The 27902-nt window shown below is 42.4% G+C and overlaps 2 protein-coding genes across 2 annotated transcripts in view; one reads left to right on the plus strand and one right to left on the minus strand.

Moving 5' to 3' along the window:
* Positions 1 to 4474, plus strand: part of LOC139210643 (serine/threonine-protein kinase VRK1-like) — a 21039-nt gene extending 16565 nt beyond the window's left edge. Inside the window, exons 11-14 of the mRNA XM_070840725.1 lie at positions 362 to 540; positions 1613 to 1750; positions 2169 to 2339; positions 2655 to 4474. Coding sequence (XP_070696826.1) covers positions 362 to 540; positions 1613 to 1750; positions 2169 to 2339; positions 2655 to 2987 — 821 coding nt within the window. The 3' untranslated portion in view covers positions 2988 to 4474. The remainder of the gene's footprint in view (positions 1 to 361; positions 541 to 1612; positions 1751 to 2168; positions 2340 to 2654) is intronic.
* The window catches only part of fancl (FA complementation group L), a 27670-nt gene continuing 2307 nt past the window's right edge, over positions 2540 to 27902 (minus strand). The window contains exons 6-14 of the mRNA XM_070840724.1: positions 21113 to 21209; positions 17043 to 17111; positions 11564 to 11714; positions 11347 to 11430; positions 8234 to 8279; positions 6648 to 6729; positions 5614 to 5730; positions 3463 to 3534; positions 2540 to 3103 (exon numbers count right to left, since the gene is read on the minus strand). Coding sequence (XP_070696825.1) covers positions 3068 to 3103; positions 3463 to 3534; positions 5614 to 5730; positions 6648 to 6729; positions 8234 to 8279; positions 11347 to 11430; positions 11564 to 11714; positions 17043 to 17111; positions 21113 to 21209 — 754 coding nt within the window. The 3' untranslated portion in view covers positions 2540 to 3067. The remainder of the gene's footprint in view (positions 3104 to 3462; positions 3535 to 5613; positions 5731 to 6647; positions 6730 to 8233; positions 8280 to 11346; positions 11431 to 11563; positions 11715 to 17042; positions 17112 to 21112; positions 21210 to 27902) is intronic.

The raw sequence follows: 27902 nt of genomic DNA on the forward strand, positions 1-27902 counted from the left end.
CACACACACACACACAATGCATATCCATAGCAGTGCACATGCCTAATCTAGTCTCTGTGGGGAGATACATTGCCAAACAGTGTATTATCTGGACTGTGAGACCTTCAGGTTCATCCTGCCTTTGCTGCTGCACGACTCAAGTCTCCCACAAATGATTTCATCGTGAGGAAGCAGCGTTGCAGAAGGTAGTGGTAGGTAGTGCCCACCTAACGCAGCATGTCTCAGTAAAATCTAACCACTGTCTGATAGTAGCACGTGCAGCAGATGACAAATCTGGTGAAATGGCCTGACTGGTCTGGCTTGATCTCTATTCCACGAGGTGAAACAGTGTGACTCACCCCGACTCTGCTCCTGTCTTCAGATGAGGTGGCTGCATTCCTCCTTTACGTGAGAACTCTGACGCACGAAGATAAGCCAGACTACCAGCATCTCAAAGTGCTGCTGGCCAGTGCTGCGACAGGAAGACTTGACTTCTCCATACCGCAAAGACGCGCAGGGGGGTCCGCCACCAAGGTACAAGACCCCCCCACCAGGGAAAAGGTAAGAACATGACGAGGCTACGTAAACCGTATTAATTTAAAACTGCTTTCCTGTGAAAACGGCTTTTGTCCATGTTAGTATTTAAATGTTGCTTCTGATACTGATTCTGATACACTGATAATATTTCTGTATCCTGTAGATGAAGGTTTATACTGAGTATAATAATATAATATAATAATAATATGTTACAGTAATCAGAGACTATAGACAGTCTGTTCACATTAATGTGTTTGAACACTTCGTAGTTCAGCCAGTCGGGGGGGGGGACTTTAGTATTTTATTAATGCTTTCTGTATTCAGTGAACATTCAACAACTTGAGTTTTGGTCACAAAGAATCCTGCTTCCTCTGTTGAGTCTCTTAACCCCAGAGTGGAGATACGTGACCACAGTGAAGGGGAGGGTTAACCTGCCCCTGACCCCCCCATCCCCACTGAGTATGTCAACCAGGGGCAGGCAGGGCTAAAGCTGGAGGAGGACTGTGATTCTCCTCAAATTCACCAGAATCACTTCTTGACCCCTCGGGCCTGGCGAGCGCCCTCTCAATGGCCCAATTTGAAGAAGTCGATGACACACACTTTCCGCGGCACAGGGCGTCTCCAATTATGCTCCTGATTTCCTCTCCTCTCCTTGTGTCATTTAATTTCCATGCTAAAGTGCTGGCCAGTTTGATCCCTAGTTAAACAGAAGTGGCCATTTACAGGCGTTTTAGTGTGGAGAGTAAATGTCAGCAGAGATAAAGGCCATTCAGTGGGCATGTTCACTGAATCACCTGGCACTAGTGTTGTATAAATATATGATTACTTTACAGATGATTATAGTCATGTAGTGAGGCAAAGTTTTGTTTAAAATGAACTAGTTAAGTCTTTTACTATCTTCTGGATGAAGATGCTGCACAAGAAGCGGCCGTCGCTCCGTCGGCTTTACGGGGAATATTTAAAACACGCAGAAACACAGCAGCGCCCCGTACAGCTGTGGTCAAAGGATGACGTGAATGTTGAGAGAAAAAGAAGCTCCTACAGCAGTGAGGACATGAACATGTGCAGATGAAATCACCCAACCATTTGTGTGCAGAGAGCGGGACAAGCCAGAGGTTCCTCCAAAGCCAAGGCTGTGGCCAAAGAGGTGGATGATGAGGAGGAAAGGGAGAAGATGAAGTCCAAACCAGTGCCAGCCCGCCACACAAGAGGACCACCTGTCACTAACCCTCAGGTAAGGTCTGAAGCAACCCTGGTAAAGAGTTGGTATTATTACATGTGCTGCGTTCAAATCCCAACAATCTAACACTTAACTACTTCCAAGCTGAGTGAACTTTAGTGTTGGTTCATTTAGTCACCTCCTTAGATTGATATTAATCAGTATTAGAAAAGCCCACAGACTTACACACTAAATATGTGCTGCCAAACATACGGCTATGCTTGTGTGGAGACATGCTAATGGAAGGGCTTATGGGACACAGTTCTTCCACTGAAATGCCGTTTATCTCAATTTTCACGTCACTTTTCATTCTACAAGTCTCCTCATGTGGCCACAGCAGCTCCTACGGAAAAGGTCTTTATATAAATGCACTGAATGAGGCAAATAATCCAGTCCAACCATAATGAAGTGCTCTTCTGCTGTTTGCTCGTAGAAGGAAGATGGAGTTGTGCCTGCTGTCAGGTCACCGAGGCCGAGGCGTCGCCCCGTGGTGTCTTATGAGGAAGGTGACAGTGACGATGAGGAGGAAGAGGCTAGACCGAGACCCATTCCTGCACGCTATCTGAGAGGCCCCCCAATAGGCCCCGGAAATCAGCCTAAACAGGTGTGAGGACGAGACACTAGAGCAGTCGGGCTCCTTATGTTAAACCGCACTAACAGCGCTGTCTGGTTTTAACTGTTTTACAAGAATGTTAGAAAAATGAGTGGGGTGTTATGACAGTAAGCCTTCATAAAGATGTTTGGAAAATGTCAGACTTGTTGTTGTGACTCAGGTTCTCAAGAAGAAACTCTCAAGCATCCAGGTGGCAAAGATAGAACGCAGTATTTATTTGAACTGATTCACATCTTGCACAGTAGAATTGTTCAGGTCACTGCTGCTTCTAAAAAGAGCAAACGCATGAATTACCCTCTCTAACAGAAAACTAAGTCCACGTGGACCGGCAGGAAAACAGACGACCTCACCGCGACTTCAGGGAGACGGCTCCACCCGCGCCTACTGACAGAGTGTGACGCCAAGGAGCAAACACAGGTGGAGCTCAGAGAGAGGTGGGAGGACAGGCCGCCCCTCCACAGAGCAGCCCACGGCCACTGTCAGCAGTGGGACTATCCCCTGTGTTACCATCACAGAGGTCCACAGCAGGAGGCTGGTCCCACTCAGAGCAGCCAACTGCTTTCCTGGTTTGTCTTCGTAGGCTTACTTTTCCTGGGCATCGTTGTTGGAGTTTGCCAAAGTGAATTTAAAGGCTTTTGAACTGAAGCTGATTTTTGAGCAGTGAAGGATTCCTCTGGTTTTAGCACCGTCAAGATGGAGCCGAACACAAAGGCGCTTTCTCAGGACTTCTGGGCTGCCATTTTCACAGTGATGGGCTGGAATGGAAGCAGAAGCCTCAGTTTATTAGATGTTCATTATAGTTAAATGCGGTATGAAGTGGGCTCTTCTATCTGACTGGACTGTAGATGAAGGAGTCCCAAATCCGTCCAAATCACAAGCAGGAATAAAACTGCCTTTGCCTTTGATTCAGTGGCAGGCTGTATTCCCACATATCCTGATATCACATATTTTACTTAGTGCTTTATCGCCCAAGGAGCAGCAGCCTTTCAGCACAGAGAAGGCTACGCGACATATGAAGCCGTGCTAATTAAGCATGCTTGAATGTCTATTGAGTCTGCAGCGAAGACCTTTATGAAGCAGCAGCTGTCAGTCACTGTGTGAGGGGCACGCGTACCTTGCTGCAGTAAGGACACTCTCCAAAAACAATGTTGAAGCTCTGCCTGCTGGAGGGGAGCGCTCGCAGCCACTGAAGGAAAAGGACGGGAGGAAAAAAAAAAAAGGCCACATCAAATCATTACCTTGGATGTGATGTGTCAGTGTCAAGTGATAATAACGCTTGTTTCAATGCACACTTATTACTGCACACTTTAAAAAGGTGCATTCAAGACTCGGCGGCACTTTGAAGCATTTTGACGGCTTTTATGTGGAACTTAAGAACGTCCTGCTGACGCTTTAAAAAGAGATCGTGGCGAGCTTTAGTCTCCGTGAGTGCAGAGTCTATAAACAAAGGCGTCCCTGCTCAGGCATAAGAAGCTCATTTCCTGTGTGTCAGGAAGCAGCAGTCCACCTCAACAGTCCCTTTCTTTGCCTTTGAGTGCCTAGCAGAAAGCTGTGTGTGTGTGTGTGTGTGTGTGTGTGTGAGTTCAGTGTCACCAAGGTGGCTCTTTTTTAACCAGGCTAGATCACCATGGTAACCCACGCTGCAAACGTAACCTGATCCGGACGTTATGTTGCATGTTTGGCTGGGTATGTGTGTGTTTAGCGTTACTGGATCTACTGACTGTAGCTGTGCAGTTACAGTAGTGAACCAACACACACATTCAGCTGGTGATTAAGTGTGTAGGAACACACACACACACACACACACTAACACATGTGGCACAGCAGGCCACCCACACACTAACAGAATGATGAAGGCTCAGTCCTCTGTGGACTATGTTTTTATGTTTGGTCCGTGTGTCTGTTACACTGTGGCACTCCAGCTGATTGAACAAGTTAAAAAACAGATTAGTCTATTAGTAATTATCACGGATAATATTCATTTGGGAAAATTAGTTTCACTTTGACGTGGCCACAAACTACAGTGTGTCCTTCATCACGGGGCAGTGTCAGACCTGCACTTGTGTTTAAATCTTCTGTATCTGTAAAAAAGACAAATAAACAGGAGCCTCTGGTTTTCGACTCTTCATGTTTCTCTATTATATTATAACAACCTGTTCCTCTGCACCGAAGTAGGCGGCACATGATTGCACCCCCCCTCTTATGGACGCCTCCTCTTATGGAAACGTGCAGAGCCAGAAGAAGGAAGCCTGGGCTGAGAACTGCCTTCGTTATCTCTGATGGCAAGTTTCTGACTGACTTGTAGAGCGTGTGTACAGAGGAGGGCTGTTAATGAAATGACTTTCACCGTGGTTGGCTGACTCCAGGCCTAAATACACTCCTCTGAAGCTCCATTCATCTGTTAGGATGTTGTGTCTAAAAACATGATGGTGCTCACATAAACAGCTTCTTCAAATAAGATCAGCTCAGTTTGTCCAGTCTTAAGTGGAAGATTAGTTTTCTCAGACTGCTGGTGACAGTCTTTTTTTAAACCTGTAATGAAGCTGAAGATATTCACGATCTCTCTGTACAATATTTACATGAATAGAAATGAGCAGTTCTCAGAGTTTGTGCCACACTACTGACATTTGACAAACTAATCAGAAAAACACCAGATCAGTTACTAAACTAAGCGTCTGCTGACATTAAATGTGACATTATCTGAACGTACCCCTCATCAACACGCTTATTCTGCCTCATCGGTTATATCTAAATGTACTGTTCGGAACAGACGAAGAGTTTGAAAAAACAAAGGATCAAAGCTAAAGGGGCGCTCTTCCGATCTGAGCCACGAGGATCAGTCTGCGTGTCATCGGGAGTCCTGCTCAGCCCATGTAGCTTTGCTCTTAGTTAGTTGCATTATGGGACGTTTGGGGCCAAGGGGCTTTGGAGTTTGATTCAGACTAGGGACTCGAAAGCAGAAACTCTCAGCCTCTACTGCTTTAATTTAGTCATTCTCCTGCGAGTCCCCCAGCGTCATGGACACGAAGCTAAATCACTGGTGTGGAGGAATTTTTGGGATTTGGGTCACGTGATCTTAAATGGCTCGTGGTTGTAACCTGAAGCTGGAAAAGTCCGGTCTCTGTCTTTGGAGCACAGTTCAGCTGATTGTTTTGGGTTGGCTGCCCATAGGGAGTGACACGCCGTTGTCATGGTTACCAAGGTTGCACGCAGCTGTGTGTGTGTGTGTGTGTGTGTGTGTGTGTGTGTGTGTGTGTGTCCATACCTCATACAGACATGCCTGGTGGAAGGGCTGGCCACAGCGAGGGTCATTACACACCTGATCAGGGATCGCAGCTTCAAGACGATACGAGTAACAGATCCCACACTCAACGCTGAAGCTCTACACACACACACACACACACACACACACACACACACACACACACACACACACACACACACACACACACACACACACACACACACACACACACACACACACACACACACACACACACACACACACACACACACACACACACACACACACAATAAATGGCCAGCATGCTTTCTCACATACACTATGGCTACAGATGCTTAAGATTTGGGCCTCTGTAACCACTTAGTGTTAAACAAGCTTCTAGTTAGAACTGTAACAACCCTCTCTCTCTCTCCCTCTCTCTCACTCTCACTCTCTCCAGTCCCACCATCACACACACTTTTCTCTCTGCTCTCGTTTGCATTTTGGCGTAATGAGAAGCTCCTGTTTTTCTGGGGCTATCCATTAAGACAGAGGATGGCAGGTATAAAAAAATAAAAAAATCAACATCTGGTCAACTCAACTTTTTTGCACTCCTCTGAATGTTAATGAAGCTGAGGCATTAATCACCGCGGCGACAGCGGATAAACACGACGCCCTTTTAACCCATCCGCGGAGAGGGGAGGGGAAAAGAACGAGTATTAAAAAAAAGAGAGATAAATGGTTTTGCGTGATTAAAGCGATTTGATAGTGCAGAGAATTCTGCCATCTTTGTTATTCTAATGATCTTTTTTGTAAACAACCCAATTAAAGGAGAATTTGTGCCCACCTCATGGAAAAACAAAACAGAGAAAGAAAAAATATGGAAATAGACAGAAAAATAGGCAATAGCGTATGTCCGCCCCCTTATAACTTGAAGCTCAAACAGACACGTAGTTTGCATGCATAGATGTAAACACACACACACACACACACACACACAAGCACTCAGCTCTTTGAGGTAATCGTGATGGGAATGGACATGTTTGAAATGGAAAGGGGGCAACTGTGTGACATACAGATTTTTCGTGGGTGGCAGGTGACGGGAATTCGATCTCCAAAACATCCCGGAGGTTGTGTAAGACGCTGGAGTCCGGGTTCCTGCCAGCAGACCATAGACAGCTCCTTCACACACTAATTAACCACATGCAAATGAGCCTGCAAAGACACTGGGGGATGATTAGGAGACTTTCACCACAGATTAAAAAAAAAAATAAGGCAGGAGCATTTCTGCTGCTTCAAACCGATCTGAGGCGGAGGGAGATTTTCCTCAGACGTGTCACGCAGGGAGGCAAATGTTAAAACCTGTGGTGAAATTTAAAATCTGTACTTTATTTTAAAATGAAGTCTAATTGTGTTTTTCTTTCCCGAGTGATAATCAGAGTAGTGGAACTGCTTTGGCTCATCAGACACTGATAACACAACTGCATAAAATGGTGAAAAAAGGACTGGATGATGTGAATATAAAGTGAAGAAATCCCATGAAAATTATACAAATGATTTATCTTCTTCCTCTGAGCCATAGAAATCCAATGTTGGCCAGAGACTATTAAAAACATATCAGTGGAACTGGGTGACATGTTCCTTCATCACCATGAACACACACACTAGTTTATTATGACTCAATCCTGCATCCCCAGCCCTGCTGGCTGAAAATAGTCCCCATCACATGCACTTTTCCTTCCTGTTTGAGTCACGTTTGTTAAAAACTAGTGACCATGTGCTGAGCCCCCCTTTTAAAAAAGAAACTATATATTTGTGAGCTGATTTTAAAGCAGCATGAACTGTTTGGGGGCAGAACAGTTCATGTGGTGTGTTAGCAAACATTTAAAAGTGTTTGATATTTATACATCCAGCAGAAACAGAGCAAGTATTCACTCTCCTTTTAGCTCTGTTTTGGTCTCCACCACCTCCTGAGTGGAAACATCTGGCTCTTTAGCTGCTCGCTGCTCCAATATGTTCACCAGCTCGACTCTGTCTATCCAGTGTGTCACTGCTGAGCATGTGGTGTACAGTGGGCTTACAAGAGCTGTTTCACTGAAAACAGCTGCCTGCTGGAAGCGAGCTACAAGAGAAAGCCGAGACTAAAGCAGAGCTGGAAACTAACAGGCCGTGAAGCCGCAACAATGAGCTGAAAGACGCTAAAACGCTCCATGGAGTTGAGGGGAACTGCAGAGTGTGATTAAAAAAATCTGGGGGTTCACTATTACAAGCGACCCCTTTCACATTAAACATAGTCGTTTGGTATTAGTTAGTGTAAAATATGGATTAGTGCATCTTTAACAGGGACCAGTGGGCTGAGACTGGAGAACCACAGACGGTCGGAACGTCAGAGTGTATTAAGACATGGACTCTCACATTGTTGCTTTTGGTCTTTTCATGGGATTTGTTGACATTAATGCAAAAATCACATAAAGTAAACTAATACATAGTGATATACATTATACATCCACTAAACTCCCATATGTGTAAAATACAGCCTTAAATAACAAATGACAAATTAGGACGACAGAAAATATTATCATAATTCAGTGGAATATTAACGTCATGCTCTTAGTAATCATTATGACGTGGCTTAGTAGAAAGTCAGGAATGAGAACTTTACCACAAGTGCATGTTGGCGTTGAGCTTATTCCTCAGCGGAGTCACCACTGCAACAGCAAAAGAAAGGGAAAGATTTGGTTTTGTAAACTGTACAACTAATTAAGGTCTGAAAAGTCTTCTTTTTCACACATTTCAAGCACCGACAGATTCGCTGTTATTGTATAGAAGCCCTCAGAAAATTAGACTGTCTCAAAAAAAAAAAAAAAAACATACTCTGCATACCCTCGAACGCCGTCTGTTATTTGACAACAGCCCGGTCCAGCACAGACAGCGGCGTCACCGCTGTCACACATGGACCATCATTGCTTCCTCTGTTCCACAGGGGAGCTTTGTGTCCGTGCAGCTCTCATCACTTTCACTATTTGTTATTCCTACATGCAAAAAGCAATATTTCTGTGCGACCCCTTGTATTTGAGGGTCACCGCCTGCCTCCCATCTTGGTGGCTGAAGTGTGTATGTGTTTATTATCTTTTGAGTTGAATTGCTAGGCAACAGGCTAGGAGTTGCGTGACCTTGGGTTTACAGAAACAATGGCCGACAATTGACAGGAACTTAAATAGAGAGCTGGAGCCGAAGCTCGCCGGCTGGCTCCAGTGTTGGCGTGTTCAGACTGAAAACGTGCCGCTCTGGCAGCAAGTCCTCTGACACGACGGCAGACAATAGACAACACAACCATTCTGGTTGAAGGAGAGACGTGGAGATCATTGGAAAAGCAGCCTGCTCCTTTTTCATGCCCGCCATAAAAGCGTCACTCTGATCTGATCTGAATACTGGGCACAGGCGGCATTTGTACTTTATTGCCTGGGTTCATCCTCTGCTGGCAGATTCCTCCTGTGACAACTGGCATCTGACTGCAGTGTTTTGGGGCTTACGGAGAGGTTCAGGACACAGTTCCTTCTCTTATTTTGATTCAGCGTTTAACCAACCTAAGAGAGACAAACATCTGCATGTTCGAGCTTCTCGGTTATGATTTGATTTGCTGCCTCTCACTCCTCTCCTTTAGCAACACAAATCTAAAAATGTCACTTTGTGGGGTAGTTTCCCATGTTTGCTGACATGTTACAGACTAATTAATCAGAGAAATAATAAACAGGTTAAAAGAACCTTTGATTCACAATGCAACTACATGCTGTCACACCTGCATTTTAAGCGGCAAAATATCCAAATAGATTCATTTCAGTGGAGTCGCTGCAGTCTGAGGAGATTTGTGTGACGCTTTTGGATTGTTCAGTTATAGTGAACATGTTGCAAACTGTCCGACAGTCATTTCACAGGGGGGGGGGGTGAACATGCACCCTTCACTTTTCAAATTCTAATATGTCCACCCACAGTTTGACTTTGATTTTCTCTTACTAGTCTTCTAAACACTGTCCTCTGACCTTTAACCTGACTGTTCTGCATTTTACCCTGAGTTTTGTCTCTCAGGCCACATTCGTGCTGCATAACCTGATTGGTGGAGCTTGTTGAGGCAGAACGCTGCCTGAGAGGGACATCTGCAGAGAAAGAAACTCCTCTGCTTGTTTTTGAAAAAAGGACTGTACCTATACATATTTATACCACTATTACATATCAGAAGTCACTGCAGCATTATTATATTTTATTTATTTCACTTTTTCATTCTTGTGCTGAGAGATGTGAATACAGTGTAATCTCAGTCACAGCTCTCCATCGATGAAGCTAATCATCATTTATAGCGTTAACACGGTGCTGCAGGGCCAACATTCATTTGTAGGCCGGCCTGGAAGTTAGCATCGCCCTGGTTGCCGTGACAATAAACCAGTGGAATTGTTTCTCTGGGTTATTGCAGAAAATTAGCTCTGTGGCAAACAAAAGTTTAAGATACTTACATGTTTTTTCAGCAGGATGATCTGCACAAATGAACCACTTTTTGAACCATAATTGCAATCAGCAGAAGTAAAAGGTAACGTTCGTCTAGAAACGACCTACCCCGAAGTTGCATGAACTACACCACAATTTGAAAAAACTGCAATCGTGAGATAATATAAATGGATAAGGTTGGAAAGTCTGAGTAAGAATGGGCAGCAGCAGCATGAGTAACTAGACTAGAGGCAGTGACGGCAGACTAGTAAGAAAATGAATGTCTGTGTTCAGCGTGATGATGTTTAAGGTCCCCGACCACTTGCTAGCAGCCGCTTTTTGAGACATGTAGAAGCTTCACAATTTGAAAGTGGGGAATTACTGATGTGACGTGAAAATGTCATAATGCTTGTGTTAACCACAGATCATATCTCAGGCATCTAACTAAGATGCAGACTCATTTCCTGGTTTTAGGACTGAATCCTGCAGCACTGGATAAGACAGAAATTTAGGCCGCATTCTTTTATTCTTCTGCTGGACTTCTGGGAATTATGAGAAACTATTTCATTCTAGTGTGCTGTGTGCTAGGTTCATATTAATGTCTGTAAAGTAAATTGCATCAATCATTTTTTTTTGTCTGTTCGAAGAACTCCAGATTTCATTGCGTCCCACTTCTAAAATGGTAAATGGTCTGTATTTGTATAGCTCCTTTCTAGTTATTTCAACTACTCAAAGCGCTTTCCATCACATCCTCATTCACACACCATTCATACAGGAGGGATGTAATTTGGAGGAGACTATTCTTTCATACTCATTCACACAATGAAGCCAGGCTTCAGGAGCAAGTTGGGGTTCAGTGTCTTGCCTAAGGACACTTCGACATGTTGACCCATAGGAGCTGGGGATCGAACCCCCTACCACTGAGCCACAGCCGCCAAATCAAATGTACTTCCTGCTTGACAGTGATGAAAAAAGGAAGCTGTGACATCATGACCCACGAGCAGCCACTAAGTGACCACGCTTCCAGTAGCTGCTGGTTCACAAGGAAGAAAGAGGAGGAGTTTAGTTGTGCCACCCTCTGCTGTTACATTCACTGGCCGACTCTCTATGCGTCAGTTTAACTCAGTTTTTCTTTGGGGAGTGTCATCTCAGTGTGTCACCTGCAATCCCTTAGAATACCTTCACAAGTGATTTAGTGGCGATGTTATAGTGCTATAACACTGTGTCAGTTTTCGGTGTGTATTAGTGCAGATATGCTGCCTGAAAACACACGTTTGTCTCTTGGGTCCTACTCACCATGCTCGGCTCCCAGCAGGCAGCACTCTGGCAGCATTTTAGGATGTCTAGGATCCACCTGCACTTTGATGGACACATTGTTTCCTGCACACACACACACACACACCCCCCACACACACACACACAGGGACAATAAGTTCCTTTTTTTTTTTTTTATCACATTCGTGTTGCTGTATGTGTGACATGATCTCCGGTGGGACACTATACTGTACAGTACCGATGGCGATCCGCCTCATGGTGTCGGACCGGCTGGGTTTTTCCGGCTCCAGAATCCAGGTCTTACTGTCAATCTCGTCCAGGACATCCCAGAACTCGGTCAGGGAATCCAAAACCAGCAGGAACTGACTGTGGAGCTGTTCCAGAGTGCTCTGACAAACCACAGGGTCACTTACATTAGGTCACAATACTAGAGAATTCCAAAGGGTTCCAAGAGAAGTGAAGCTTCTGTTCTAAACAACCTCTTCATTGCTACTGAAGGAAACGGGGTCCAAACTCCAAATGCCACCTCTTTCTTTGCGAGCTAGCAGCAGTCCAGTTTCCAACTTTGACTGATTTTAAAACACAATGGAATGCAAAGGTGAGTATTAATGGCGCATGACCGTGATGTTTTGCTCAAGTTACTTTACTCTGACTTTAATGAAATAGTTCAATATTTCCCCAAAATGTACATCAGTGTCCCAGATATTTTCGGGGGCAATTAATTGCAAGAAATAAGAGATTGATCATACTAAAAGTAAAAAGCCATTTGCTACTAAATGATGCTTAGCAGCATGGAAACAGCCAATTGGGATTAGGTTTATCCTCATGAGTGCACTCACCACAGTCAGAAGAAGAGCGTGACACAGACGCAGACCATCCTTTAATTGGATTATTAGTTTGTTATAACATGAAAATGTTCATTGTTCTTTTGAGTTTTTGATATAACCAAATGCTTCTACTGCCACGTCTTATTTGAGGCAACTGGAGTGAAGTGAAAGTGCAGATAGCAACTGACCAGTTGGTAAAAACTGTAACAGCTTAAGGTGCACACACATGCTCTTAAGCACGTGCTCACACACACACACACACACACACACACACACACACACGAGAAAAGGGAGGCTGATAGGTGTCAGAGAGCAATAGAGATGGAATGAGAGGGAAAAAATTAGGGGAAAAAATGAACCAAAAATTATGGGTCATTGTGCCAGCACAGTGCACACAATTAAGCATCGTCCAGGTGCTGAGAGCCTCAGCAATTACAGCCCAATTAATGCCAGTGGCATGATTACGGTTACAGCTCAGGATAACTGCGCTAGGCCCAGTTCATAAAGAAGAAAAAAAAAAGGAAGACGAGCTGGTAATTGAATTCCTGCTGTATCTGTGAGAAGAACATGAGTGAGAGCGGAGGGCTAGAAGAAAGTATGAAAGAGAGTGAATCTGAGCTGAGATATTATCTATTTATGCCATCTCTCACTGACCTCAATTTAGCTCTTAAAAGCGGCCAGGCTGAAAGAATTCACTCCTCTTTACATGGATGCTGTTTAACTTGACTGTTTTCAACCCAGTTTCAAACAATTCCTCTCTCACAGAGCAGCTTCACATGTATAAAGGAACTAAGAATGGAGAAATATAATCAGAATGAAGCCCAACCACAAATTTGTAAAATCACACTTAATGTGATTAATCAGCACTTAAGTGGAATTTTAGAGGGAAACACACTCAATCAGGTAAAGTGATCATTAATTAGGTCTATATAGCAAGTCAGTGAATGCACCGTGGGACTGTAGAAAAGCATGTTCATGTCTGTCTTGATGAACAGATCACAGCTCAGAGAGCAAACAGGGCTGCTAAAGTTAACATGATGATGACAAAGCTTATTTGTTTTTTTTTTCTCTTCAAGGAAGAGCCAGTTTTAAAAAGTCAGGAGCTACATTGGCACAGTGCCAGCTTCCTGTCAAAGTAAGAGCTTATGATTGTGACTTCCAGTGTGTGAGCCACCTGTATGCTTCACTAAGTGTTTTATTTGATTTCACTCCGTCTTATCAACTCGCTCACTCTCAGTTTGACATACAGACACAAACGAGAGCTTAAAGAGGTTTGAACTATTATCATGTACATTCATAGATGTACATTTATTAATTCATATTCATTTGCTATCAATTAGCAAAAATTAGCTATTAACTTATTAATATTTGATTTTAGATGCATCTGGATTGGCATTGCACTACTTGTTTTATTTTTTAGCGATAATAATAATAATAAAGTCAGAGTTTACAGAATGTAGAATATATCTGGAATATATATGGAAAGGGATTCAGTGGGCACCCGGGTTGCTCTTTTCTTTTTTTCCTCCTCTTTACCTTTTTCTATTGCTGTGTTTATTCTAATCAAATGGCAGTGTGCATGCACATGGACAGAACAGAGTTTGTTTTCTTAAGTACTTTGATAAAAATGTATGTAAAATGATTATTTTGATGCTATGTATTTTTGTGTTTTCATGATATTTGTTATGAAAGAAATATCATTTCAGAGGGGTGTGGGAGGATTTAGTTAAGTGTGTCAAACCTGTGGTGAAACCTGCCTCACGCTCTCTTCAGGGACTCACCAATAACAAGTGAAGTAGTCCACATCCTCACTTGACTAAATGTCATGAAACATCAACTGCTTATGCAGTTTTACCTCAAAATACTGTTTACTTGTGCGTGGCCAGTGCGAAGCAGTGGAATACAGTTTATCATCGTCATTAAGTTTGTCATTTATCCAGTGAAACACCAAACATTGTACTAGTCACCGCTGTTTTGCTTCATATCCATGCCAACTGAAACCCCTTCTGTTTTTGCTGTTTGTCAATCACACAAAAGAAATGACATCACATTCATTTCTCAGACTAAATCTTTCTTCTACATTTTGTAGCAATTCAACATTTAGCATCTTCACGAAGGGCACTTTGACACACAGACAGGGGGGGGCACACCAACCTGAGATTTATCACTGCACGCTTTTCCACCTGGGCTGCTGAATTTCTAAACTATATAAAAGGTGCTTAGATAAAACACAAACACACACACAGGCAGGACTTTGAACCAACTAACACACACTAAAACCTCCCACATTTCTTAATTCATGCAGTTTTTGGTTGTTAAAAATCACCTTTGTGTAGTCTGCTAGCACAAAGGACACAGAATACACACAACACAAACACACACACACACACACACACACACACACACACACACACACAGACAGAGGTTTATTTCTCTTCCCATTCTAGTTCCACACAAATGCACAGAGTGGCATGTCTTGGCCCTGCAACAGAGCAGGCAATAATTACTCATTCAAATGAACATGTCAGGACTGCCGACAGACAGGCCCTTCCCCCCGCCACACACACACACATCCTTCACACATCAGACAAAAACACACTTGGCACAGATGCAAGCACATACACATCAGTACACACAGGCGCGCGCGCACACAGAGATACACACACAAACGTACACACACTTCATGTTGCAGTGTGGGAGAGATCCATCAACGGCCCAGCAGGCAGACAGGCTCCATACGGTAGCGCTGTTCTAAGCTGGTCCTCACTGTACGCCTGCCATGTATCAGCTCCACATACACACACACACACACACACACACACACACACACACACACACACACACACACACACACACACACACACACACACACACACACACACAGTCACACACACACACACACACACACACACACACACCTACACACACACTTTAGCATCTCTCTGCTTAAATTCTCTTCCTCGCTGTTCTCTCCTCTCTGATTTGTGCCTACATCATCTCTGTCACTCACACACACACCCACACATGCACGCACAACAAACGCGCACACACACACACACACACACATTTGTTATTTGAAAAACTAGAGAACGGCCCAGTACAATGCTCAGATATGGAGCACTAGTTTTTTATGATGGAAAAAGAAACCACTGGTGTGACTGTGTGTGTGTGTGTGTGTGTGTGTGTGTGTGTGTGTGTGTGGTTGTGCGTGAGTGAGTAAGTGACACTCAGACTCAGAGGCAGTGACAGAGATGAAAAGCAGAGCCGGAGTGAAAGAAGCAAGACGGCAAACAACAATAACGAGGAAGCAAAGAGATACAAAGAGCGCACAGCTGGTTTTACATCAAAACACTTTCATGCCAATTACAGTGGACTACATTTGAGGGGCTGGAGGAAAAAGTCTTCATACAGGAGGTGGAAAAGTGTTTTGTCAAATTATGCAATAGGTAGCACAGGATGAGTCAAGTGTATTTGTGTAGCCCTTAATCACAGTTTAAGTGTCAGAGGGCCTCGAAACGTCACATTATGAGACATTAAATGGAGACATCAAACGTCTCCGTCCTCATCCGAGGCTTAAATGGAAACAATCTCAAAAATATCAAATACATCTGACAAATAAATAATGTGCTTGGCATAATAGGCCGATTCTCATGACATAACAACTGGGCGTTTGTGGCCTTGAAATGTCTAGATGTCTATCCGCCATGACCTTTCACAAATGCAGTATGGGACGATTGAATTTAGCGTCGTCTTTCAGCATACAGTACAAAAAGGATGATAAGGGACACGTCGTGTGCTCATTGGAAGGCAAATCATGAAGGGCATTACAGTTACTGTGTAAGTAAGCAGCAAGTGCAAGTCCACCTCTCAGGCTTTTTGAGGCCTTAAGGTGGATTTAGAGTTGTGCGTTAGGAGGTTGTGGTGTAGCTTCAGCACCCACCCATGTGGCTGATGAGTGCGACCTAAAAAACACACACAGGGTGATACAGAGATTCCACATGGACGAAGGTCTGTGATTGGTCAGCTTGAGCTCCGGAAATTTTCCCCTACAATTTTTGATGCAGGAAACATCTAACAAAGCCTCTCTCTACCACCAACAGCACTCACATAGTTTCAGGATTTTTGTGTTTTTAAATTTCTTTTATATGGAAGAACCCCTGACTTCACCGTGTCCACCACACACAGAGCAAACCTATGGCCCTGCTGAGGTGTGTGTGTGTAGTGTGTTTTGTTAATGCAGGGGTCAGGGTGATTTAACATGCTCACACCATGATGGCTGCATTAGAACCGAATTACAGCAGCATCTCCAGAACTTTCCAAACGTCTTCTACTATTCACTACTAAGAACATCAGCAGCCACTGCAACAGTATTACTGGAGAAGTTACAGATGAGTGGAGCATCGTCAAGTTAGATCAAATGAATAAAAGTAAAAAAAATGTGGCGCCCTAAGGCCATCAGCGATTTTTTTTAATTGTAATTTTTAGTGCATTATGGTGCAGCCACTTTATCACAGTGGACCTTGCCTGAAATGATGGGGAGTGTTGTGAGAAGATCATAGAATGCATACAGACACAAGCTGCATGAAATGAGGGTTAATCTATAAAAACAGTATACAGTAGCTTAGCCTCAACATGCTTGCTGACCATTTTCATATTCGTCAAACTTTAAATTAAGACTTGAATATTTTTACCTCAAAAATATTCATTAATATTAATATCTAATTCAATACAGCTTCAGTTTTTTTAGTTAATGTTTTTGAACATGAGTACGACCAACTTAACTATTAACCCTGCTGACAGAAATACACCTTTCAGCAGCATTTCAAAAAACTGAATTCTGGGCTAGAAGACTAGTTTTAGTATATGCTGTGTCCGTGCACACTTACTCACCTGTGGTGTCCAGGTTATGGCCAGGGGGACAGGCAGGTCAGCTGAGCATTCAGGCGGCTCTGCAGGGTGCTGTGGGTGTACAAGATGGAACATGACGTGAGCATTCTGCAACCTCTGTGACGCAGAGTTTCGGCGATTGTTTCTTAGTGTGTAAGGGGAAACTGGACTGGAGGTCCACCATTGTATTGTCTAGATAATTTAGTACAATGTACAGCACCAGACTCATGTCATATTTTCAGACAGAGACACTCTATTCATTCGCGGATTATGTTGCTAATTTCTGAATCCTGATTTCTGAATACTTCTTACACCTTCTACAAGGTTGTTGGAAACATCAGTCAGCCATGGAGCTAACATTAGCTTAATAAGCTATTGGATAGTTTCTGGCACCAAATAAGAAGCTGCTTCTGTTTACCTCCATCAGTTCTAGCAGTGCTGGAATGTGACTGTACATTTACTCAAGTCACTTCAGTACAGTCATGAGGTACTTGTACTCTGCTTGAGTATTTCCATGTTATGCTAATTTGTACTGCTCTACATTAATAGTTACTTTTTACATAAAAACACAGGATATTTTCATATGATGCAGTACTATACTACTAATCTACCCAGTAGGACACAAAGTATGTAAAACTGGCTCTGCACTGACAAACATTAAAATGCTCCATGTATTTGCTAGTGACAAAAGCAAAATCATATAATGTTCTATAATAATTCAATACTGTGAAATGGGTCATTCTGCATAATGAGCTCTTGCAATTTTGATACTTTAATTTTTGCCTGTAGTATTTCTACTTCTTCCACCACTGATTACTGGTTATCATAGCCATCATAACTGCATATGTGCTGTGTAAGAAAAGAAAGTTTGGCAAGCATAGTAACAGTAACTATGGGGACAGCGCTTAGTAAATGTTCAGTTAGTGCTGTGAAAATACATTATGCAGAATTTATCAGGCGAGTCGTTCTAATACAGGTTATTCCACCCCTCCTTAATGGTTTTTACATGGCCTTTATCAGCAATTGGCATTTATCTGTTTGTGCTTATTATATTGAACACACCGTCTGTTATTTGAGAGTTTACAAAGAGCCCTGGCATTAGTGCTGGTGGTCAGCTTAAATATGTTGCCAAAACCTCCTTAAGCCCTTTCGAGGAGGCTTTGGTCAGTACATATGAGCCAGATTTCCTCTGTGTTCACCTTCAACATCCTTTCCCTGCGCTCTTCCTCTCTCACTCCCCTACCATCCAAGCCTGCGTGGGTCCCTGCCAGTGCTGCCTCCTCCCTGGCTGTGCCTGGTGAGGGATGACCTGGCGCTGGATCTGGTGGAAGCAGCTGGAACGCGGGGAGGACTCCAAGCTATTTTTACCCGGTGCCAGAGGGGTGAGGAGGGCCAGGTGGGCACAGAGTGGGGTCCCACCACCCTCCTTTGTCCCCGGTGGATGTCATCTGGGCTTAGGTAAGCACCACCACACCATGCCACTCACCCAATATGCCTACAGTACCCCACTGTGCGATACTTACACTCCTGCCAGCTACAAGACGCTCCATTCTGACTGAGATTTTAAGAAAAGAGTTTCAGAGGACTGTACCTTTATTTGTACAGTAGTTTGCCATTTTGAAAATATTTTTTAAATATATGTTCCTTTCATTGCAAATTTAGAATCATCATATCTCTAGTTTCAAGTCACATTGGAAAAATATGCAAAATTTGATCTTGTCATAAAAGGTTTTCCTGACTTCAACGCAATTTCAGTTTCATACCTTTTCTGTAGTTTTGGCCATCATATATCTTTTGAAAGACCATTATACTCTCCAAGTTAATTACTTTCTGAAATTCTCTGCTTTTCTGCATCTGCAATACAGATGTGGACCTATGGTGACCTAACTAAAAAGAAGTTTGAAGGAGAAAGAAACCAGAGCAGAGGAACAATCAGACAAGTTTAAAAACAAAGTCCAATGTTAAACAGTGTATCTGGAGGAGTAAACAAAGGCGAATTTTGGGAATAACCCAAAAGCATGAATGTATTTAGGGTTAGCAGCAACTGATAATCAATCAATCAATCAATCAATCAATCAATCAATCTTTATTTATATAGCGCCAATTCATAACAGCGTTAACTCAAGGTTCTTTCCATAAAGAGCAGGTCTAGACCAAACTCTTTAATTAGAGAGAGACCCAACGATTCAGGAATTCAACATTAAGTATTCAAGAATCCCCACATGAGCAGCATCAGGTATTGTATTAGGCAACAGTGGCAGGAAGAACTCTGTCGGGTCAGTGTTGAGTGGAGGTTGGGCACATCGTCAATGTATCTATTATTTTACCAAATAACCAATTAATCGTTTGGTCAATTTAAAACATGACATTACGGTACCCTGAAACTAATGTCACATTTTCAAAATGCTTTTTTGTTGGACCAACACTCCAAAATCCCAACAAATTCAATTTAGAATCAAATAAAACAAAATCTGCAGTTCCCAACACCTGAGAAGTTGGAACCAGAGAACGTTTGGCTACTTTGCTTCACAAATGACTTTAATTGACAATAAAAATTGTTGCCAATTGCAAAGCTTTCTCCAAGACTAAAAAATGCAATTTGTATTTCAATGCGTCATCCCAATGCTAAGTCTGTGTGGAAAAAGGCGGGACCAGCAGGAAAACCTCTGAAGAGCATGTGCAGTGGGCTACACCACCCAGGGGGAAACCTGGAAGTTCAAAAAGTTTTTTGGCTTATACGCTTGGTGAGGAATTCCCAACCAAGTAACTCGTCGCCATCTTTGAGTCAGGCATTCAGGGCAGTCATAGATATCAGTGCTGTGTATGCACGACCACAGTTAGCCACTAGAGCCAAGCAGGTTTGACTTGCTGCACTGTCCACAGCTCTCTTAATACGTCCATGCATTTCAGGGACAAATTCCTGGTTCACCTTTGACCTACCATACTTGCCATTACTGTGTATTAATAGTTTTCCTGTGTAATTGATTTCATCTCCAGATAAAGTGGTTTAAATAATTTGTTTATCTGACTGCTCCTGTTTCTTGCCCCAGACTTTGTTGTGGCAGTGTCACTTTGTTCTCAGATTTTAGCAGAAACTTTGGTGAGTACAATATTCTGGCAACTGATGGATAGGATTCCTAAAAGTATGAAAATCAGAGCCAAGTTTGTAATCAGAATCAGAATTACTTTAATAAACTTGGCACCTAAACTTGGCTTAGTAAGCAATTTTTTATTGACATTCGTTTACTAGAGTAGTGGTTCTTGTAATGGTCCCTGGGGACTGATGGAGATCCTTGAGCTTATTGGTGGGCGCTACAGCAACATGAGGAGCACTTTAATGTCACAAGAACTGAATTCATACATAATTACCAGATTTGGAGAATGCAGAAGTCTATTTTAGCGCACTCTGACTACAAGAGTCTGATGTAGATGAATCTAATTCAATACTTCAATCAACCAAAACCATTATGTGTGTTCCTGGGACAAAATATCATTAAACACACACTCACCTCTTATCTGACAATTTGGAGATATGTGACGTGCAAGTGCAAACATTTCAAACACCCTGCATTACACTGCTATTTCACCAGCCTGCCTTTACCTACAGTAGGTAACCTTTACCTACAGTAGCTAAAGGTTTTGTGTATTTCTCTCAATAGCAGCGAGCAAAGACAACAGCTATGCAGATGAGTGTGGGTGTATTGGTTTTCTCATGCATAGAGGAAGGTTTTCCATCATGCTGAGGTCTATGTGGAGATGTTTTATCTGTGCTACATCTCAGTCACAGCGGGTTATCATGTCTCTCCACACCCTCTCCAGTTTGACCTAGATTTAGGGGCGCAGATGTAAATCACTGATTTGCTATCAGCAAATTGAACATCCCATATGCGTTTGGTGAAGTCGCCCTGTTTGGATTTGGATTGGCTATAGGTCAACATCAAGCTTTTTAGTATTCCATTTGATGATGAATAATTTTCAGTGTGAAAATTAGCCAGTCCTTACAGTAAACTGTGTGTGTGTGTGTGTGTGTGTGTGTGTGTGCTTCTGTGTGTGCAGGAGAGTGTGTGTCTTACCTTAGACTTCAGTTTAATAGTGAGGATGTGCTGCCTTCCAGAGGAATCCTCTGCCTTCAGTCTCAATGTTCGGAACTCTGTGTCTATGAAGAGCAGCCTGATGATGGACGCACACAATACACAATATATACACACAATAAATCAACATCCGTTCACAGAGAAGGGTACACATAATGGTGTAAAGTGACAGCAGCGATCATCCATCATTAATCACAGCTGCAGAGAGCAATATTGAGACATCAACTTTGCCTTTAGATTTATCACTCCGGGTATCAACGTAGTGACATTACATCACGCTCCAGCTCCACATTCACTCCCTAAAACGGGCAGGACATAACTACAGGCTTCTCTTCTCCAAATTCTAATTTGATTTCATCTCCAGCAACCTTTTTAATGCTCAGTGGAGGAATATAACAGGCTTAGGCTGAGGTCATTGTTTTCAAGCCACAGTCACACCTCTGATTTTATTATAAGACTCGAACCAAACACATTGACTGTATGTACACTCTGTTGATTGCACAGTACTATTAGATCTGACATCATCTGATGCAGTGGAGCTGGAGTGACTTCCTATTTCATGGCAATTTTACACCTATCAACAAAGTTGCATTCAAAGACCTGAGGGATATTTGATAAAATGAGCGGCATTTACATAACAATTCAAAACTACTATAAAACCCTAACCCTATCAAATAAATTCTTCTAATTTCTCCCACAGTTTCCTACTAATGAATAGTTGAGTGGTTACCTTGCCTTGCAGAGCTGTTAATCCTACAATCATTTAATTGGTTTGGGTTTTAAGCAAATGTTTCTGTGTCTATTTATTGGCTAAATGCTGTTGGAGGAACCTTTCCATAGTCACCAGCATAAAACCATCAACCAAGTTTTTAGCAGCAGCATGTTGCTGCTATTTAGTGGAAAAAACTCTGATGAATCTGCTATATGCTAGAGCTGATTAATCAATTAGTTGATTGACAGAAAACAAACTAACAAAAATCAAATAATTGTTCATTTTTCAGGCAGAAATGCAAAAAAAAGGATTTGCTACTTTTCTCCTTCTTTCCCCCGTCTTTCTAAATTGAATATATTTTGCTTTCTTTCTGTTGATCGAACAAAACAAGATGTCACCTTGAGCTCTGTGAGATATTTTATTATCATTTTATAAACCATACCAGTGATCGATTAATCAGGGGAATAATCAGCAGACTGATCAATAATGGCAATTAGCTGCAGCCCTATTGTTAACTACCAGCCAGCAAGATATTGACTAGCTGGAGAACAAAATCGAGTATTAAGCAACTAAAGACCAAAATATTTTTCTCAGGAGTTGGTGGAGACCAGAGTGAATAATGGATGTACGTGTCAGGTCCAAAGAGATAAGACTCAAAGTTAATTTTATTGCAGCACTCTGTTCAACTGTTCACTATCACATCTGTTATATCAACTTCAAAATGCCATAATGAGAAAAATGTGTGTGTCATATTTGGCTTGCTTTAAGAAAACTATGTCCACCAGTGACATCATACTGCAACTATTTAAGTTAACACCAGAAGGACTTCAGCAGTTTGAGGAGTCTGATTCAAGCTCATAAAATGATGTGTCTCCTCTGACCTTAAGGTAGATTCACATTTTCAAGCTCGAGTCAACCTGTAAATCAGTTCCTCTCCTTCCTGAGCTAATTATAACCTATTGAGGCTGAGGACAAAACACTGATCTAGCCCGAGCAAGCGCAAGCACTGCTGTCAGATTTATTGCGGCTCCAGCACACTATGAAGGAGTCAGTTCCTCCTCCTCTCAAGTCCCTCTCTAGTGTACTGAGGCCTGAAGACAAAAGACTGATCTGAGACAAAGGATTTGCACAGTCCTCCTCCAGATTTACAGTACATTACGATGGACGCTCTATGCCGAGGCTGACATGGCTGTATATCTGCCCAGGATTTATGGACTGTGTTCGAGAGGAGTGATGTGAGCAGTGTGCTCAGGAATGACACACGCACACTTAGGGAAGTGATGGAATGATGGGAGACGGTGTCCGATGTGCCCGATTCATAAAAGTGCCTGCTCGCTCGCGCACTTCCAATCAAACGCCAGCGAAGGGCAACAGTGCAACAGAATCATACACACACTGCCATCCACACAACATCACGATCACGCCAATTCCACTGTGTCCCTTGCTTGCATGCTGACCTGATTCATTTCTGGTTCCACTCTCACTCAGTTTCACCACTCTCTAAAACCATATGCATATTAAAATTTCCCAAAAACATTGCCCTATGTCCTCCCTGTAACATAGACACAGACGCAAACAAACAATGCCACTTCTAGGAATGTGTCAATACAGATATCAGTGTCACCAAATAATGAGTTACAATAGCTGAAAACTGCTGAGAACTTCAACAGACAATATCCAGGTTACTTTGAATCTCAGGCTCACATTTACAAAAAGTACAGGGACATAAAACACCCATTACTGTTAACAGCAATAAATGCACAAATCTGTCAAGCAAGACCAGCTAATAGACCTATGGAAGTGAAGGAAGTGACAAGCATCCAAATGAACAAATCAATAAATAAGAAGTTGAATCGCTGAAATAAAAAGTGCTGGTGATTTGTCGAATGCCTGAATAAAAGACTGCTGGTTCTCTCAAAAGGAAAATCTGTTCCTCTTTAATCCTATTTCATTTATGACAGCTGAGTAAATGACTGCATATCCTTTGTATTTCTACTGTTACCAGTCTGTTAGGCCGTATGGACAAACACCATATCTGTGTGTATTTTCTGCACGTTTTAAAAAGCCACATAATGGACGTTAAAAGACTTTTTAAAAGGAATTAAATTAATCTTTTACAACAATCTGTTCTACCGGCAGGATGCCAACACTATCTAGTGACTACTTTTACTATAGAAAGCTAGAGGAATGTGACCATGTATATACTGTATGTACTGAGTTGGCTTCAAATCAAGTATGAATCTGCTTATTGAGTCCAACTCTTTCTTTAAATATCATCAAATAAGGTTTAAGCTTTCAAATTGGGAAAAGCTGGACTTGCTACTTCTACTTACTGTAGATTAAACTTTGACCCTTTAAGTCATTACTGTCGTGTCTGTTACATGCAAGTACAATCCATGACAGGGTATAACAGTAACACCTTATGCCATCTCTAGGGAAGTGGATATTAGATACTTGAGGAAAGATAATGAAGTAAGGCCTGTAAAATAGTCACTTTCCAAGTAGAAATTAACTTTCTTAAACAATAAATGGGCAGAATGCAAAAAACCCTGATGATGAGAGAGATGATATTCAATTGCATTTCATATAGCAGATATGATGCATGTTACACCACTTATTTCATTCTGTATTAAGAGAGGACAAGAAAGTATTTAGTATCGACCAGCTCTTAAGGTTTAATACTTTACAAACAGTATCGGCAGAGAAAAAGTCTCATTGGTGCATCCCTGCCACACCATCTTCTCTCCTCTGAGGTCTCACACCCAGGATGGCAGGGACGAGCTGCCGCCCCTACTTGGCCATGATGGAAACAGCATGACAGTCAGTCATCCTGCTGGGAAGACTGATGAGAGCATCCCATTTGCAACTCCACAGCCAAGTGAGCTGCCTCCATACAGCGCACACCACGTGTTTGTGCTCGTATGCGTGCGCACGTTACTGATTTTTTTTTTTTTTTTTTGTGTCAACGAAGTGATTAATGAAGAGTGAAATCAACACATATGTAGTGCTTGTGTGTGTTGCATGAGAAATGCAAAATGATGGCATACGCAAGGTAGGGTAGAGGAAATAGAGGACAACACAAAAACAATGTATGTGCAAATCAAATGCACAAGAAAAAAAGAAAAAACACACACACACGAATGTTAAAAAGCACAGAGACGCCTATATATGAATTAGCCTGGTTTGCAGTCCAACGGCGCTAACCAGGACATTCTCATTACTTACTGGGTGTAACTACATAAATCCCAATACTATTTGTGATTTAATTTACATCACATGATTATAGGAGTCATTTATTAGCTGGCCTACTAATGTAACAAAACAAATATGAAAAAAATAATCCATGTTAAAAAGCGTCTTCTCCCTCAGCCCTGGGCCTGGTTGGCCCCACAGAGCCCTCCTGTCAGAGAGCCACGATAACTGGCCTCAGAAGAGCGGCAACTCAGTGTGACAGAGTAATAACACTGAGAGAAGAAGAGACGGACCCTCTGTACGCACACCAAGAGGCTACGAACATGGAGTGCCAGCTGTGCCCGTAATGAGCCCCGGAGCTTCCAGGGCCACGTTCTGAGGCCACCGAGTGATGGCAGCTGACCTACTTGACCTCATTTTCCATTAATTAACACATGGTGCGCCATCTCTAGCCAATTAAGATGACCACACTCTCAAATGCAGAAATGGAGACACACAGGGAGAGAGAAGAGACAGAGAGAGAGACTCACTTACCTGGCCCAATCAGCAGACAGAATTACAGCTGAAAACCCCTGGTGGCTATTAGCACGGCCCATACCAATTAAGACGCTAAGCGAATCTCGAGTGCTTTGGAGATTGAGGCCCACTGTGTATAATGCCTCCTAACCGTAACATGACACTGAAAATGATGTTGGTCCCATTTCCAGCATAAAGCATACCTTCACCCCCCCTTCTCCTATTAAAACCTGAGAGTCTTCAATTAGAGCCATTTGCATTTTGCTAATATCATAATTGTAGCCGTGGTCATTAATAGCAAAGTGGAAAATGAGTGTAGTAGTCAAGGCTTAATCTGAGCTGGGGGAGAATAGATATCTTCCTACTAACCACCACCGCCCCCTCCTTCTTCCCTCCTGACAAGTGGAGACGATGGCATTAGCTGGGCCTGTCACTGCACGTGGGCTGAGAGTTATTAAATGTGACCTGGATTTAACTATAACTCAATAACTAAAAATAAGGAAGTCATTAAGAGCCATTTGTTAATGTGGAGCTGTGTTGTTGCAGGCTCTCCAATCAGTTTAGACTGCTGGGGAAAAAAACACTGCTCCATATAGCGGTTTAAAGCAGCCTCCCTATGATAATCTTACCTCTGGGGAAAATACACGAAAGTCAAAAAATCTATAACTTACAGTTTTAATAATAACTTGTCGCTGTCTGCTTGCAATCGGCTTTTTATGGTCCACAAACTATGAGATGTAGGAGGTATAAAGTTCCCTGTGCAGCTTCAGAGGAAGCAGAGGAAAGGAAAAGCACAGAGTTGATATCTAGATCATCGTGAAACAAGCTCCATCAGCGAGCAACTCTGCAGGCAAATTACTCTCAGAGTGTCCAGGGACCATGTAAGTGGGGGTGGGAATATTACCACGTTGTTCATTAAGAGAAAATACTTATTTGATTATCTCTTGATTCTCACCGTAAGCCAATTTAAACAGCTGTTTACAGTTAGCGGCGATGCATTCAGCAGCACTGATCATAGTTATAGCCACATCTCGTCTTTAAAGACCCCCTTGAAAACCAGATGATACACTTATTTCATATTTAAATAAATATACAATAAACATACAAGGCTGCAGCTTCTTGCCATGCTTGCAATAAGGGAAGGTAAACACGCTTGAAATTTGCACTTGCACTCCAGCCAATTGATGTTCAGCAGGGTACAGAATGTGAAATCTGAATGCTGATGGAAATTTTAGCATCAACACTGAAATAAGGAAGCAGATAACGCTACGATTCAGTTTCTGTTTGGCTTCACTTTCTCGCTTGATCACTCTTTCATGTGCTCTCGCTCTCGTTTCTCTCCCTTGCTTCCCATCCCTTGTTTTAGCCGCGGGTTGGGGGGGTGAGGGGGGAGAAAAAGATAGATCATGTTCGAACCATGTATGATTTATGAACACGCATGTGGACCGTTTAGGTAACTACAGACCGAAACAACTGCAGGTTTGCAGCACTAATAGTAGGAAAGTTATTGGTTCTTAGAAAATGTCATCCGTAAACTGTTTGGGCAGTCATCTACATCTTCAGATAGCATGTACAGCATGTTCTGTTCATATAAGCACGAAAATGGAGCTTGAATGACAGCACAGTTTCAGCTGCGTTGCAAAGATGCATTTAACGGACTCTAGTTCCATGAAATGTCTGTTATGCAGATTGGCAGAAACAGGTGATGTAACTAGAGCTATGATGACAACCGCATCACCACAATTCCAGTCATGTGATGCCTTCTGCAGCACTGAGCTCATTACCATCATCTCTGCAATATATTAATATAATTACAATTATGATGTAACTAATATATATGTTCCATTTTTATGTTAGACTTTGGAGGAGCCTGATTATTAGGTCTATTGTAGCTGATGTTTTGCCAAAACATTTTGTTGAATTTGGAGAAAGATATTTTGTTAGATATTTTGAATAGACCGTTTTATTATTTGTCTATTCATTTACTAGCTGCATGTGCAGCTTTTTTGATTATCAGTTAATCGATTGAGTCATTTGTGTAACCAAAATGCCAAATGTTTGTTGCTTCGAGCTTCTCAAATCTTAAGATTTGCTGATTTTCTGTTATATGTCATTGTAAACTGAGAATCTTTGGCTTCTGGACTTTTGCACGGACAAAAAAAGGCTATTCAAATATGTCACATTCTGCTCTGCAAAACTGTGATGGGCAAGTTCCCGGTTTCTACACAAAATGATTGATAACTTTTCATGAAGATTATTACAGATGAATCAATAAAAATAGTAACCCTTAATGTGAAAGCAATGGAAGGCTGGTTGAGATGGATTGATACTTCATTTTGGATGTAGACATGA

The sequence above is a fragment of the Pempheris klunzingeri genome, chromosome 12 (genome assembly GCF_042242105.1).
Source record: "Pempheris klunzingeri isolate RE-2024b chromosome 12, fPemKlu1.hap1, whole genome shotgun sequence".
Classification (NCBI taxonomy): Eukaryota; Metazoa; Chordata; class Actinopteri; order Acropomatiformes; family Pempheridae; genus Pempheris; species Pempheris klunzingeri.